This window comes from Mustelus asterias, chromosome 25 (assembly GCF_964213995.1).
Source record: "Mustelus asterias chromosome 25, sMusAst1.hap1.1, whole genome shotgun sequence".
Taxonomy (NCBI): domain Eukaryota; kingdom Metazoa; phylum Chordata; class Chondrichthyes; order Carcharhiniformes; family Triakidae; genus Mustelus; species Mustelus asterias.
The window spans coordinates 48,456,577-48,469,912 of NC_135825.1; the positions used below are offsets into that span (position 1 = coordinate 48,456,577).

Below are 13,336 nucleotides of genomic sequence, written 5' to 3' on the forward strand. Positions count from 1 at the left end.
ATTTAAATCACGGGTAGATAGTGTTTAAATCACGGGTAGATAGTTTTCTGATCGATAAGGGAATTAGGGGATATGGGGAGCAGGCGGGTAAGTGGAACTGATTCGCTTCAGATCAGCCATGATCTTGTTGAATGGCGGGGCAGGCTCGAAGGGCCAGATGGCCTACTCCTGCTCCTATTTCTTATGTTCTTATGTACCCACGTGAGGAGGTGGCAGAGGCAGAGAGGTCCCAGGGCACTGACAATGGGTGCACTGCTGGAGAATGGACCATGCTGAGTCCCAGGCAGATTACTAGCCTCTGGTGATGTCCATCAGATGGCAGATGTCAGCAGGATGGGTGGGGAAATCGGGCAGAGATCCATGAGGGACTGGTGTGCCGTGCCTTCTATTATAGAGGAGTCCGTGCGAAACATGAGTCCTGCGTTGATCCTGGGTATTGGGCACACAGCCTCCTCTATGGACAGAGTGTCATTCCAGTGGAGAGGCTGCTTCAGGGACACCCTTCAGGAGTCACGTTTAGAGCTGCAAGCTAACACACCGCCTGTGACCTCTGGAGCTCGCTGCCAGTGTGAGAGATGGATGAGGCTCTGCGTCTCTCTGCTGGGTGCCCGTCTATCAATGGTGAACAGGAAAGTGTAGGTGAACCTCATGCTGGCAGATGAGCTGCCTATCATCTCTGTGGGCTCCTCTCAGGGCACTCTGGGCGGGGGGCAGTATCTCCCCCACCCCTCTGCCAGTGGCCGCTGCATCTGATGATGCCAGGATGGTTCAGGAGTGCCCAGCCATGGGGCTGGATGCTCCTTGCCAGCCAGGACCAACTCAGACACTCGAGACCAGAGGACGCCTGCCTATGTCAACACATTCACCATGACAACAAAGTCAGCCAGCAGGCTGTCTCCAATGCCACTGCCAGCGAGGGGGGGTGGGGGGGTGGGGGGGGGGGGGGGGGGGGGGTGCGGCGGCGGGGGGGGGGCATCAAGATGCAGCACCCACAGCCATAAGTTTAAGGCACTTTAAGCACAACAAGTGTGTGTCATGGATGACATTATTCATGTTTATTACTCTGAAGTTTCTGTTAGGTTTGGAATATTTGTTCTTTCTATCCTCATACGAAGTCACATAAACATTTTCTTTAATTCAATGGACTGATTTGGCTTCCTGCTTCGATCCTGCCTCCATGGCCAATTGGAAATTCAGAAATGTTCAGGGAGGGAATTCTGGCCCGTGAGCAGTGACTGAAGCAGGCCACAGAAGGCAAGAGCCTTTGTGAAATGCTGTAATATATTAGATGTTTTGAGCGGTAGTATTAACAAGACAGATGATAAGGTCCACACTAAGGGTTTTGAACCAACTCAACGCAGATTTATTTAAGAGTTGTTGTCCAATTGAAGTCCAACATGGACGTGAGATAAAAGCCTCTGGTGATGTCACAGCACGTCATGTGACTAATCATACAGCGATTGCTGTACAACACATAACACCTTACAACATTCATGATGCTACCGTCAACCGCAGAGTTAGTCATTTGAAAGAAAGAATTCATTGCATTGATAGAGCACCGTTTGCCACCTCAGGACATCTCAAAGTGCTTTACAACCAACAGTGTATTTCTGAAGTCTAATTCCTGGGATTCACGGCAGTCAGTTTATTGTAACACGGTCCCACAAACGGATTTTGCCAGAGTGATACTCGGGATGAGTTATGTGGAGAGGCTGGAATTGCTGGGATTGTTTGCCTTAGAGCAGAGAAGGTTCAGAGGAGTTTTGACAATAATCAGATGTGAGGGATTTTGATAAGAATGTTTTAAAAATAGCGCTGGTTTCCACTGGCAGCTAGTTCAGTAAGCAGAGTGGAGATGAGAAATGTTTTTGACTGAGCAAGTTGTGATGATCTGGCATGAAGGGTGCTGGAAGCAGATTCAACAGTAAATTTCAAAAGGGAATTGGATGTACACTTGACAACAGAGAACCTAGCAAAGTTTTGGGAAAAGAACGAAGGGGGGGGAGTGGGACAAGTTGATTAGGTCTTTGAAAGAACTAACACAGATACGATGGGCCGCATGGCCTCCACCTGTGCTGTAAGAACCCATGGATGTGTCGATTAACACAGCTATTTCCAAATGATAAATTAACCGCTAAATCTTTCCAAGTGTGGCATTTCCGATGGCTAAGTGGCCTGTCCAGGCTGAGTGGAAAGCTCTGTCGCTTTAAATGCTGACAGACTGTATATATTCACTGATAAAGTGCAGGCTGTGGGAATATGACAGGAGATAAACACATGGTAAACCCTACACACACACACACACACACACACACACACACGCACACATACACACACACACGCACACACACACACACACATACAGGCTGCACGGGAAGCCAGTGCAGAATCATATCCAGTGCAGAGCGGGAGGGAGACAGGAGTCACTGGATATCCTGCTCACTCACACCAGGCGAGAACTCTCTTTGTTGGAGCTCTGTGTCTATCATAATTCATTATCGGTGGAATTTCTCCCTGAATTGCTCCTGTCACATTCCCACAGCCTGAATACTGTGATCTGGGTAAGATAACGTGCTTATTGTTAAGTTTCCTGTATTATCTCTTACTGAAGAGTTGTCACGGTCATTGGGACTTTTGAGTTGGGGTTTGTGAGAATTGATATTACATTGTCGATGATATCTATCAATCTAACACTCTGGTATTCAAACACTTGGAGTCAAATCCGATGTGAGGAGTTAAGGAGATAAAGGAGAGAGTGGGAGTGAAAAATAACAAGAGATAGAGAGAAAGACAAAGACAGAGAGAGAAAGAAAAAATAAGGGACAGAATAAAATAAAATTTGAGAGTGTGAGAGAAAGAGACAGAAATTGAACGAGGGAGAGAAATATACAGTGAGAAAATAAGAAAGGAGAAGAGAAGGGGAAAACAAGGAAAAAAACTGGTAAAGAGAGCATGAAAAAAGGACATAAAAGGGTGAGCAACAATTTGGGGAGAGCGCAAGAAAAAGGTGAGAGAGAAAGAGATAAGGAAAGTGTGAGAGCAGAGATTAAACTTGAGGAGAAACACTGCAGGAATCAGAAAGAAGATAGAGCAATACTGTGCGGATACCCCCGTGTGGAGGACAAGTTGCCAGTTGCTCGTGCTGAAGCCTAGGTTTTGGAGTTTGAGGGACACTGGGAGTTACTGCAGTGCACCCGGGAGTTGGAGAATTTCCTGGATCTTGCATTCCAAAAATGGTCACACCATTGTCACAGAAGGTGCAGGAGAGGGTGACGCACAGCTAGGGTGTGAGGGAGGCATGGATAGAGTAGGAGTTTTCCAATTCAGTGGTTCTCATTAACCAGCTGTCTCTTTTGATACCGGGAAGGGTGATGGTAGCTCAGAGGAATCATAGAATCTCTGCAGTGCAGAAGGAGGCCATTCAGCCCACTGAGTCTGCACTGACTCTCCAAAGGAGGATCCCAATCAGGCCTTCCCCTCTGCCTTATCCCCGTAACTCTGCACATTTAGCATGGCCAATCCACTTAACCTGCACATCTGTGGACTGCGGGAGGAAACCAGAGCACCCGGAGGAAACCCATGCAGATGTGGGGAGAATGTGCAAACTCCACACAGACAGTGACCCAAGGCCAGAATTGAACCCGGGTCCCTTGTGCTGTGAGGCAGCAATGCTAACCACTGTGTGCCACCCTGTCAGGAATACAGGAGGAATTAAACTCTGAGCACCACGGTGTAGTATAAGGGTTTAAAGTTTATTTTATTATTATTGTCACAAGTAGGCTTACATTAACACTGCAATGAAGTTACTGTGAAAATGCCCTAGTGTTGAGCAAGGCAAGGGTTAATGAGGGACTGGGGAAACAGTACTCCCACAGAATGATGTAAAGAGTCACATGATGGTAGACCGAGGCTTGAAGAGTCTGGAAGGAGCCAGCCTGGTGACAGCACTCATGTACAGCAGTACCTTAGATACATATTTAGTTATTGGTTACCAATAAACTCTTAATGTTTAACCACACAAGCCTCCAGACCACTCACTGAAACACCAAACATCCTTACAACACACAAGAGATTTGCCTCCCCCTCCCCCTCCACCTCCCCCTCCCCCTTCTCCCCCCTCCCCCTCCCCCCTCCCCCTCCCCCTCCCCCTCCCCCCTTCCTCCCTCCCCCCTTCCCCTCGCCCCCCTCCCCCCTTCCCCTCCCCCCCCTCCCCCTCCCCCCTTCCCCCTCCCCCCCTCCCCTCCCCCCTCCCCCCCGCCCCCTCCCCCCGCCCCCTCCCCCCTCTCCCCTCCCCCTCTCCCCCTCCCCTCCCCCCTCCCCCTTCCCCCCTCCCCCTCCCCCCTCCCCCTCCCCCCTCCCCCTCCCCCCTCCCCCCCCCCGACCCCCCCCACATCCCCCCCGCCCCCTCCCCCCGCCCCCTCCCCCCCTCCCCCCTCTCCCCCTCCCCCACCCTCCCCCCTTCACCCCTCCCCCCTCCCCCCTCCCCCTCCCCCTCCCTCCCCCTCCCCCCACCCTCCCCCCCCCTCCCCCCTCCCCCTCCCCCTCCCCCCTCCCCCCCCTCCCCCCTCCCTCCCCCCCTCCCTCCCCCCTCCCCCCTCCCCCCTCCCTCCCTCCCTCCCCCTCCCCCCTTCCCCCCCCTCTCCCCCCTTCCCCCCCTCTCCCCCCTATCCCCCCTCCTCCCCCTCCCCCCTTCCCCCCCTCTCCCCCCTTCCCCCCCTCTCCCCCTATCCCCCCTCCTCCCCCCCTCCCCCCTTCCCCCCCTCTCCCCCCTATCCCCCCCTCCTCCCCCCTCCCCCCTCCCTCCCCCCTCCCTCCCCCTCCCTCCCCCTCCCCCCTCACTCCCTCCCTCCCTCCCTCCCTCCCCCCTCCCCCCTTCCCCCCCTCTCCCCCCTATCCCCCCCTCCTCCCCCCTCCCCCCTCCCCCCTTCCCCCCTCTCCCCCCTATCCCCCCTCCTCCCCCCCTCCCCCCTTCCCCCCCTCTCCCCCCTATCCCCCCTCCTCCCCCCTCCCCCCTCCCCCCTCCCCTCCCCCCTTCCCCCCCCTCTCCCCCTATCCCCCCCTCCTCCCCCCTCCCCCTTCCCCCCCTCCCCCCCTCTCTCCTCCCCCCCCCCCCCCCCCCCTCGGGAGTTGACTAGTGCAGTTGGGGAGAGTTTAAACTCGTTTGGCAGAAGGAGGATTACCAGAAAATAACAGAAAGTAGAAGCAATGAAATCAGAGCACTGAGGAATACACAGCTGTAAAATTAGAAATATCCCTAAAACTGCAGGGAGTCATAAAATCATAGAATCCCTAGAGTGCCGGAGGAGGCCATTTGTCCCATCAAGCCTGCACCGATCACAATCCCACCCAGGCCTAATCCCCTTAACCCCACATATTTACCCTGCTAATCCTCCTGATACTAATGGTCAATTTAGCATGGCCAATCAACCTAACCTGCACATCTTTGGACTGTGGGAGAGAGTCGATTGAGAAAAATAACAAAAGTGATGAAGGAAATATTCAACTAAAAGTCAATGTCCGTATTGTAACTATTAAAGTTGATGGGGAGCTGCATGGACAACATAGTTACATTGGCTGAAACATGACTCAAAGAGGGCCGGGAGTAGTCCCTGGTTACCCCAAGTATTCAGGAATGATAGAGATGGACATAGCAGAGAGGGCAATGTATGGCAATATTAATTAAGGATGACTTTATAGCTCCAATTTATAAGGACTGAATCTATTTGACCCAAGTTGAAAAATATAAGGGGAGCTGTTACATTGCTGGGAGTTTATCTCATACAGCTCAAAACGACGTGAGGAAGATAGATGAGAAAATAGACTGGTAAATTTCAAAGGCGTATACCAAAAATATAGTAGTAATATTAGGAAACTTTAATGACCCTAATATAGACTGGAAAATAAAACATTGTGCTAAAGGTAGGGAAGGAGAGAAATTTCTGATATCGACACAGGAGAATTTTCTTAATATCTCCAGCCCAAAAAGGAAAGAAGAAATCAATGTTGGATCTGATTCTGGGAAAAGAATTAGGGCAAGTGTTACAGCAGGAGACTATCTCGCTAACAATGACAACACCATAGATTAGTAAAGAGTTATTATGGAAAAAGACCTGAAAAGATCTGAAAAATTGTTACCTTAAAGGTAACCATTCTCAACTGAGGAATAGCTAATTTCAGTGACTTAGGAAGGGGCCAAGCAAAGGTGGAACATGAGAATATAGGAAGATAGGAACAGGAGTGGGCCACTCAGCCCCTCGAACCTGCTCCTCCATTCAACTGGCTGATTGTCTATCTCAGCTCCACTTTCCTTCACTGTCCCCATATCCTTTGATGTCATTAATATCTTCAAAATCTATTGACTTCTGTCTTAAATATACTCAATGACTGAGTTTCCACAACCCTCTGGGAGATAACTCCAAAGATTCACAGAGTGAAGAAATTCCTCCTCAGTCCAGTCCTAAATGGAGGTCTGAGATTATGCCCCCTAGTTCCAAACCCCAGAGTCAGAGGAAACATCTTTTCTGCATCTACCCCATCTAACCCCTTAAGAATTTAAGTTGATGTGGTCACCTTTCATCGTTCTAAACTCTAGAGGTTACAGACCCAGTCTCCTCAATCTCTCCTCATAGGGCAGTCCCACCATCCCAGAAATTAGCCGAATGAACATCTGTAGCACTCCCTCTATAGCAAGTATAACTTTCCTTAGATAAAGGGACCAATACTCCCGGTGTGGTCTAACCAAGGTTCTATGCAATTGGAGCAAGATATCTTTATTCCTGTACTCAAATCCTCTTGCAACGAACAATGGAGGGCATTCAGGGAAGAGGTAGTTGAGTCACAAGCTAGGTATGTTCCTTTAAAGGGGGAAGGTAGAACATTCAAAGCTAATGTGCCCCAGTAGTCAAAGGAAATAAAAGTTCAAATGAAACTGAGAAAGGAGGCTTATGACAAATGCAAGATTCAGTTAATTTCCAAGAAGATTATGAAACGTACAGGAGGGAATTAAAAATGGTAACATGGGAGGCAGAGACATTTTGAGAAAAGATTAAAATATATAAAAGTTATCAAGTTGTTAAGTGTGAAAAGTTAATTAGGGACAAAATATTATCGACCCGAAAGGAAATCTTCAGGTAGAGGCAGAGGGCACAGTATTAAATGTATACTTTGTATCTGTCTTCAGAAAAGAAGTGGATGATGTTCTGGTCGCCTCATTACAGGAAGGATGTGGAAAAGATTGAAAGGGTGCAGAGGAAATTTACAAGGATGTTGCCTGGATTGAGTGGCATGGCTAATGAGGATAGGCTGAGGGAGCTCAGTCTTTTCTCCTTGGAGAGACGTAGAATGAGAGGAGACCTAATAGAGCTATATAAGATGTTGAGAGGCATAGATCGGGTGGACTCTCAGAGGCTTTTTCCCAGGGTGGAAATGGCTGCTACGAGAGGACACAGGTTTAAGGTGCTGTGGGGTAGGTACAGGGGAAACGTTAGGGGGAAGTTTTTCACACAGAGGGTGGTGGGCGAGTGGAATCGGCTGCCGTCAGTGGTGGTGGAGGCAAACTCAATAGGGTCTTTTAAGAGACTCCTGGATGAGCACATGGGACTTAATAGGATGGAGGCCTAGAAGGTAGGGGTATGTTCGGCACAACTTGTGGGGCCAAAGGACCTGTTTTGTGCTGTAGTTTTTCTATGTTTCTATGTGAAGGCGACGCTAAAAATGGTGAGGGAAGTTATGGACTGGATAGTGATAGAGAAAATGTACAATAAAGATTAGCTTTACCGAAAGTTGTTCAGTCACCTGGTCCAGATGGAATGTGTCTAGGTTGCCGAGAAAAGCTAAGGTCGAAATAACAGAGGCATTGGTCACAATATTTCAATCCTCGCTGGTTATAGAGTGGTGGTGTAGGATTGGATTGTCGAAAATGTTATGCTACTGTTTAAGAAAGGGGAGAGGGATAAATTGGGAAATTACATGCTAGACAGTACAACACTAGAATTAGCAGGGACAAAATAACTCAGCAGATGTGTGAGAACCAAGAGATGATAGTTGGGTGAATGACCAAGGGACACAGAATACTTGGAGAAATAGATAGCACTAGAGTAGTGAATATGTTAAGTGGTGGGGTCAGAATGAAGGAAACAGCAACAGAGTTTAAATGGGGTGCACAGAGTGTGGTAAATAAGATTGGTGAATTACAGACACAGATTGCCATGTAGAAATATAATGTGGCTATAACAGAGACCTGGCTCAAAGAAGGACAGGACTGGGTGTTAAATATACCTTGTTAGGAACAATGTATAGCTTTAGGTTTAATTTATATTTCGTACTTGAATGTTTATAAAGGTGAAACCTGATTTTAGTTTCATTTAGAGGTTTTTGTGAGCCAGATGCCATGAAGTCTGGGGCCCTGTTGTATACATGTATTTTTGTTGAGGTTTTATAACCCTTGAAGTGAAGAGATGGGTTACCAAGAGTTTAGTAGCTTAGTGAAGTTAAAGAAGGAGAAAAAAAACTGTGTTGTTGCCCAGTGACAGCAGTCCAGAGAGACACAGAAAGATAGGGGAACACAGCCGTGCTATCAGTAGTGTGTGCCGACCAGATGGTGCAGGCGGAAGGTCTAATCTTTATGATAAGAAATCCTGTTAATCTGCTGGGAACTGAATTTAGGGAACTCATGTTTTTGCTCTGAAATTAAAGTAATAGTGAGTTTAGCTTGCAGTTTTGGGATGTCATGGGAGAGATACCAGCTGAAGAAAAGCATCTTGTGAATGCTCAAAAGTCCACTGGAAGAAATCTGAAATTGAGCCACCCTAAGCAAGAAACCTTGATGTTGAGACAGTGGTAAGTCTTCACTGGAGTTTTGTGTCTGTAAGGGCTGCTTGGATAAAAGGAATAGTGTGAGTTTAGATAACTTTCTGGTATCTGTATTTAAATGGTTCCAAACTTTTTGTCTCATCCAATATAGTTCATTTTTTCTTGCTTAATAAATGCTTTATTCTTTGTGTTCACAATGTTCTGGCAAACTCTTGTGAATGTGTTCAGTAACTGACCTCCAAGGTTTCTTAAGGCAAACAAAATTAGGATCTACCAGGTCCGGTTTTCATTCTGGGATCTGACTTGTCCAGTATTAACACCAGATAGGATCACAATAACCTGGATACAAGGTGTGCAAGAAAGGTAGAAAAGGAAGTAAAGGGGGAGGAGTGGCGGTATTGATAAAGGTGGGCATTGCAGTGCTGGAGAAAGAAGGATCAAAGACAAAATCTATTTAGTTAGAACTTAGGGGCAAAAAGGTGTAATTACATGGCTAAGTGTGGACTATAGGCCACCAATTAGCGGGAAAGATGTAGAGGAACAAGTTTGCAAAGAAATTACAGAAAAGTGTAAAAATTGTAGAGCATCTATAATGGGGACATTTGATTGTCCAAATATAGACTGGGATAGTGACAGTGTAAAAGGCAGAGAAGGGCAAGTGTTCCTCAAGTGTGTCTGGAAAAGTTTCCTCATTAATATGTTAACAGTCCAAAGAGGAAGGAGGCACTACCTGACCTGGGATGATGTGGGACAAGTATATAAAGTGTCAATAGGGGAACATTTAGGGGGAAGTGACTATTATGTCATATGTTTTAGGCTGACTATGGGAAAGGAAAAATAATTAATTGAGGGAAAGCTAACTTCAATGGGTTAAATACAGATCTAGGCTGAATAGATTGGAGTCAGAGATTGGCAAGATAAATGGTAGTTGAACAGTGGGCTATCTTCAAAGAAGAGATGAGTCTAGAGTATATTGTATATGTGGACCTTTGGTAAGTATTAGATGCAATGTCACACAGGAAGCTTGTTAAGAAGACGGAAGCCTTGGAATTAAGAGGAAACTGTCAACATGGCTGTGGAATTGGCTCAGTTCAGGAAGCAGAGTGGCGGTGGATGGATATTTTCAGATTGGGAGGGTTGTAGTGGTATTTCCCCATGGTTCAATTTTGGATCCATTATTTTGTTCAACTCATATAAATGGGCTGGACCCAAGAGCACCCATCATTGACACTGACTAATCCGACTCTCTAACAAATTAAATGGAAAACAACTCAAAAATAAAAGCTTTCAAGATCTACTCAGCATCTTTCCTCAAAAAACTGTCTTAATTTCTGTTTCTTGATGTAAAAAGTGTTGTCTTTTGCTGACAGGGTTGTGAAGGAAGATGAACTCTCCACAAAAGCTTTCGTTCACTCTCCAACGCTCCCAGTCCTCCTCTTCCCTTCTTCCACGACCCAGGGCACTCAGGGACAACACTCTGCATTTGTGGGGACAGAAGACCACTGCTCCGTCCTCAGAGGTAAGTTCCAGAATCCAGCTCAGTTCAGCCATTTACCCTTTCTGCCACTCAACATATAATTTGTGTTTGGTTGAAGGGTATAGGGGCCAAGTGGTTTGACAGATAATGGTCCATGTCATCTCCTGAACTGGTTTCAAGAGTGTCAGAGAGCAGTTGCCCAGAATATTTTCCCATTGTTGCTTTGTTCTGACTCTGTATTTTTTGCCTCTGCCAGGAGATGGCGTGGCTGTGGGAGTGGGATGTGGGGTTGGGTGGTTGGGGGAATGAGGTAAATGGCATTGGACAATATCTGGTCCTGATACTGTGGTCATCCTGAGTGTGGGGCAGTCCAGCTGGCCTTTTCCTTCCTGCCCATTTCATACAGAGTCATAGAGGAAACAGGCCCTTTGGCCCAACTTGCCCATGCTGCCTTTTTTTTAACAACTAAGCTAGTCCCAATTGTCTGTGTTTGGCCCATATCCCTAAATATCTTACTCATGTAACTGTCTAAATGCTTTTTAAAAGATAAAATTGTACCCGCCTCTATTACTACCTCTGGCAGCTTGTCCCAGACACTCACCACCCTCTGTGTGAAAAATTGCCTCTCTGAATCCTTTTGTATCTCTCCCCTCTCACCTTAAACCTATGCCCTCTAGTTTTAGACTCCTCTACCTTTGGGAAAAGCTATTGACTATTTACCTTGTCTTTGCCCCTCATTATTTTACAGACCTCTATAAGATCACCCCGAAGCCTCCTAGGCTCCAGGGAAAAAGTCCCAGTCTATCCAGCCTTTCCTTATAATTCAATCCATCAAGTCCCGGTAGCATCCTGGTATGTTTTTATGATCTATGGATTTGGTGCCTTGCTTAAAAGTTATTAAAATCTAACATGTGATCACTCAGTTTAGCCAAGAATAAAGTGACCACAATTTGGTCCTACATGTTGCAGGTTGTGGTGGTCAGTGGAATGACATGCGCATATCAAAGAATGGCATTGCGTGTTACAGACATGGCAGCACAGAGTGAGAAAGTGTAGGAATGCAGGAGATAGGAGACATGAGGGGCAGGGTCACTGCGTTATTGAGGAGGGTTCCTAAAGCAGGCTTCCAGGCTTATTATTGTATTTGTACTGCTCAACATGGTTAGTTTCTAGTTCCTTAAGACTGCTCTTAACTTTAAACTGGCAGGGTTTTTTGAAGTAAAGCATAATATTCTTGATGTGGGTCAAGTTAATATAACCTCTGGCTTTGTTATATAGTTAAGTAGTTGCATGATTGCTTTCAGAGCCAGTCACATGATTTGATGGTGCTGTCATTGGGCTGTTTCACAGGCTGCTGTTTCATTTTCTACTCTGTATAGACACAAGCTCTTAACAAGCTGTTAGTTTGAATGGGTGTGTGCAATCATTGTCCTTTTCCTTTTGTTTAAAACCCACATCTCCTAACATACTATATTATGCGGCACGGTAGCACAGTGGTTAGCACTGCTGCTTCACAGCTCCAGGGTCCCGGGTTCGATTCCCGGCTCGGGTGGAGTTTGCACATTCTCCTCGTGTCTGCGTGGGTTTCCTCTGGGTGCTCCGGTTTCCTCCCACAGTCCAAAGATGTGCGGGTTAGGTTGATTGGCCAGGTTAAAATTGCCCCTGACATGTGTAGGTTAGAGGGATTAGCGGGTAAATATGTGGGGGTAGGGCCTGGGTGGGATTGTGGTCAGTGCAGACTCAATGGGCCGAATGGCCTCCTTCTGCACTGTAGGGATTCTATGATTACAGGCTTCGCCTGGGACAATGCAGTGGAAAAATCAGTCTTTTAGGTATATCATATCTGTTTACACTTTAGCATTAAGCATTCGATTCTGCCTTCTAAAAGTAATTGTTTGCTGTGTACTACTGCCATCAGAATGGATCAGATTCAGGCCTGAACCCCAGAGGTGAAATTCCAGTGTCTAATCATGTCATCCAGTTTCATTCGCTCTCTATTCTTGGCCTAAAGGATCACTCTGTATAGCAGGGCTTAAATGGAGAGTTCACCCACCAATAGCGATGACCCTCCTGCCCTCCCCACCTCACCCTCTGAAGTTTGAAGTTCCAGTGATAGAAGCAGTGTAACCATAGGGAAGCAGAAATGAGCAGTGAGTGAGAGAAGTGGATACACGGTAATAAAGAGGAATGGGTTGAGGATCACAGCAGCAGGGGGCATTCCATTGGATCCCACCTCCAACAGTCAAACTGCCTCCAGCTGAAATCCAAGCTTCAGTGCCCAATTTACAGCGTAGAAACTTCCACACAACTGATTTGCAAAGGAAGCCCTTTGGTCAAAGGTTGGAAGGGTGGCTGTGGGAGAATCTCAGGTTTGGGACAGTTGCTCCATGTGTCCTACACTCCCAGTGGGAAGCCTTGCCGGGAGGCAAGGCGACTGTACCATGGTGCCAATTCTCCAAGCCATACTCTTGTTCAGCAGGGCTTCCCGCTGGGAGCCTGGGAGAATGGAATCAATCTTCATGCTCAGTTCTGCAGGCTGCTGCCCCAATGCTCCTTCACACTTCCTCATCCCTTTACAGGTTTATAGTTTCAGAAGCTGAAAGGAAGAAGTTGCATTTATATTGCACTTTTTTTGAGCTCAGGTCACCAGAAGGCACTGGATAGCCAATGGAGAACTTTTGAAGTGTGGTCACTGTTGTAATTCAGGGAATGAGGCAATCAATTTGTGTATAAACCGACGAGGCACAGCGCCAGGGTCCCGGGTTCGATTCCGGCCTTGGGTCAGTGTCTGTGCGGAGCCTGCACATTCTCCCCGTGTCTGTGTGGGTTTCCTCCGGGTGCTCCAGTTTCCTCCCACAGTCCAAAAGACTGCTGGTTGGGTGCATTGGCCACACTAAATTCTCCCTCAGTGTACCCGAGCAAGCGCCAGAGTGTGGCGACTCGGGGATTTTCACAGTAACTTCATTGCGGTGTTAATGTAAGCCTAGATATGACACTAATAAATAAACTTTAAACTTTAATCTGACAATTATCAAATAATCCGTTTCA

At 47.2% G+C, this 13,336-nt stretch overlaps 1 protein-coding gene across 5 annotated transcripts in view; it reads left to right on the forward strand.

The window, feature by feature from the left end:
• Positions 1-8,601: 8,601 nt before the first annotated feature.
• LOC144479164 (uncharacterized) overlaps positions 8,602-13,336 on the forward strand; it is a 96,030-nt gene continuing 91,295 nt past the window's right edge. For 3 of the 5 annotated variants that reach the window (XM_078197753.1, XM_078197754.1, XM_078197756.1), the window contains exons 1-2: positions 8,674-8,838; positions 10,182-10,330. In XM_078197753.1, coding sequence (XP_078053879.1) covers positions 10,196-10,330 — 135 coding nt within the window. In that variant the 5' untranslated portion in view covers positions 8,674-8,838; positions 10,182-10,195. Of the gene's footprint in view, positions 8,839-10,181; positions 10,331-13,336 lie in introns of all 5 variants that reach the window. The other 2 variants (XM_078197752.1, XM_078197755.1) reach the window with 2 other exon arrangements.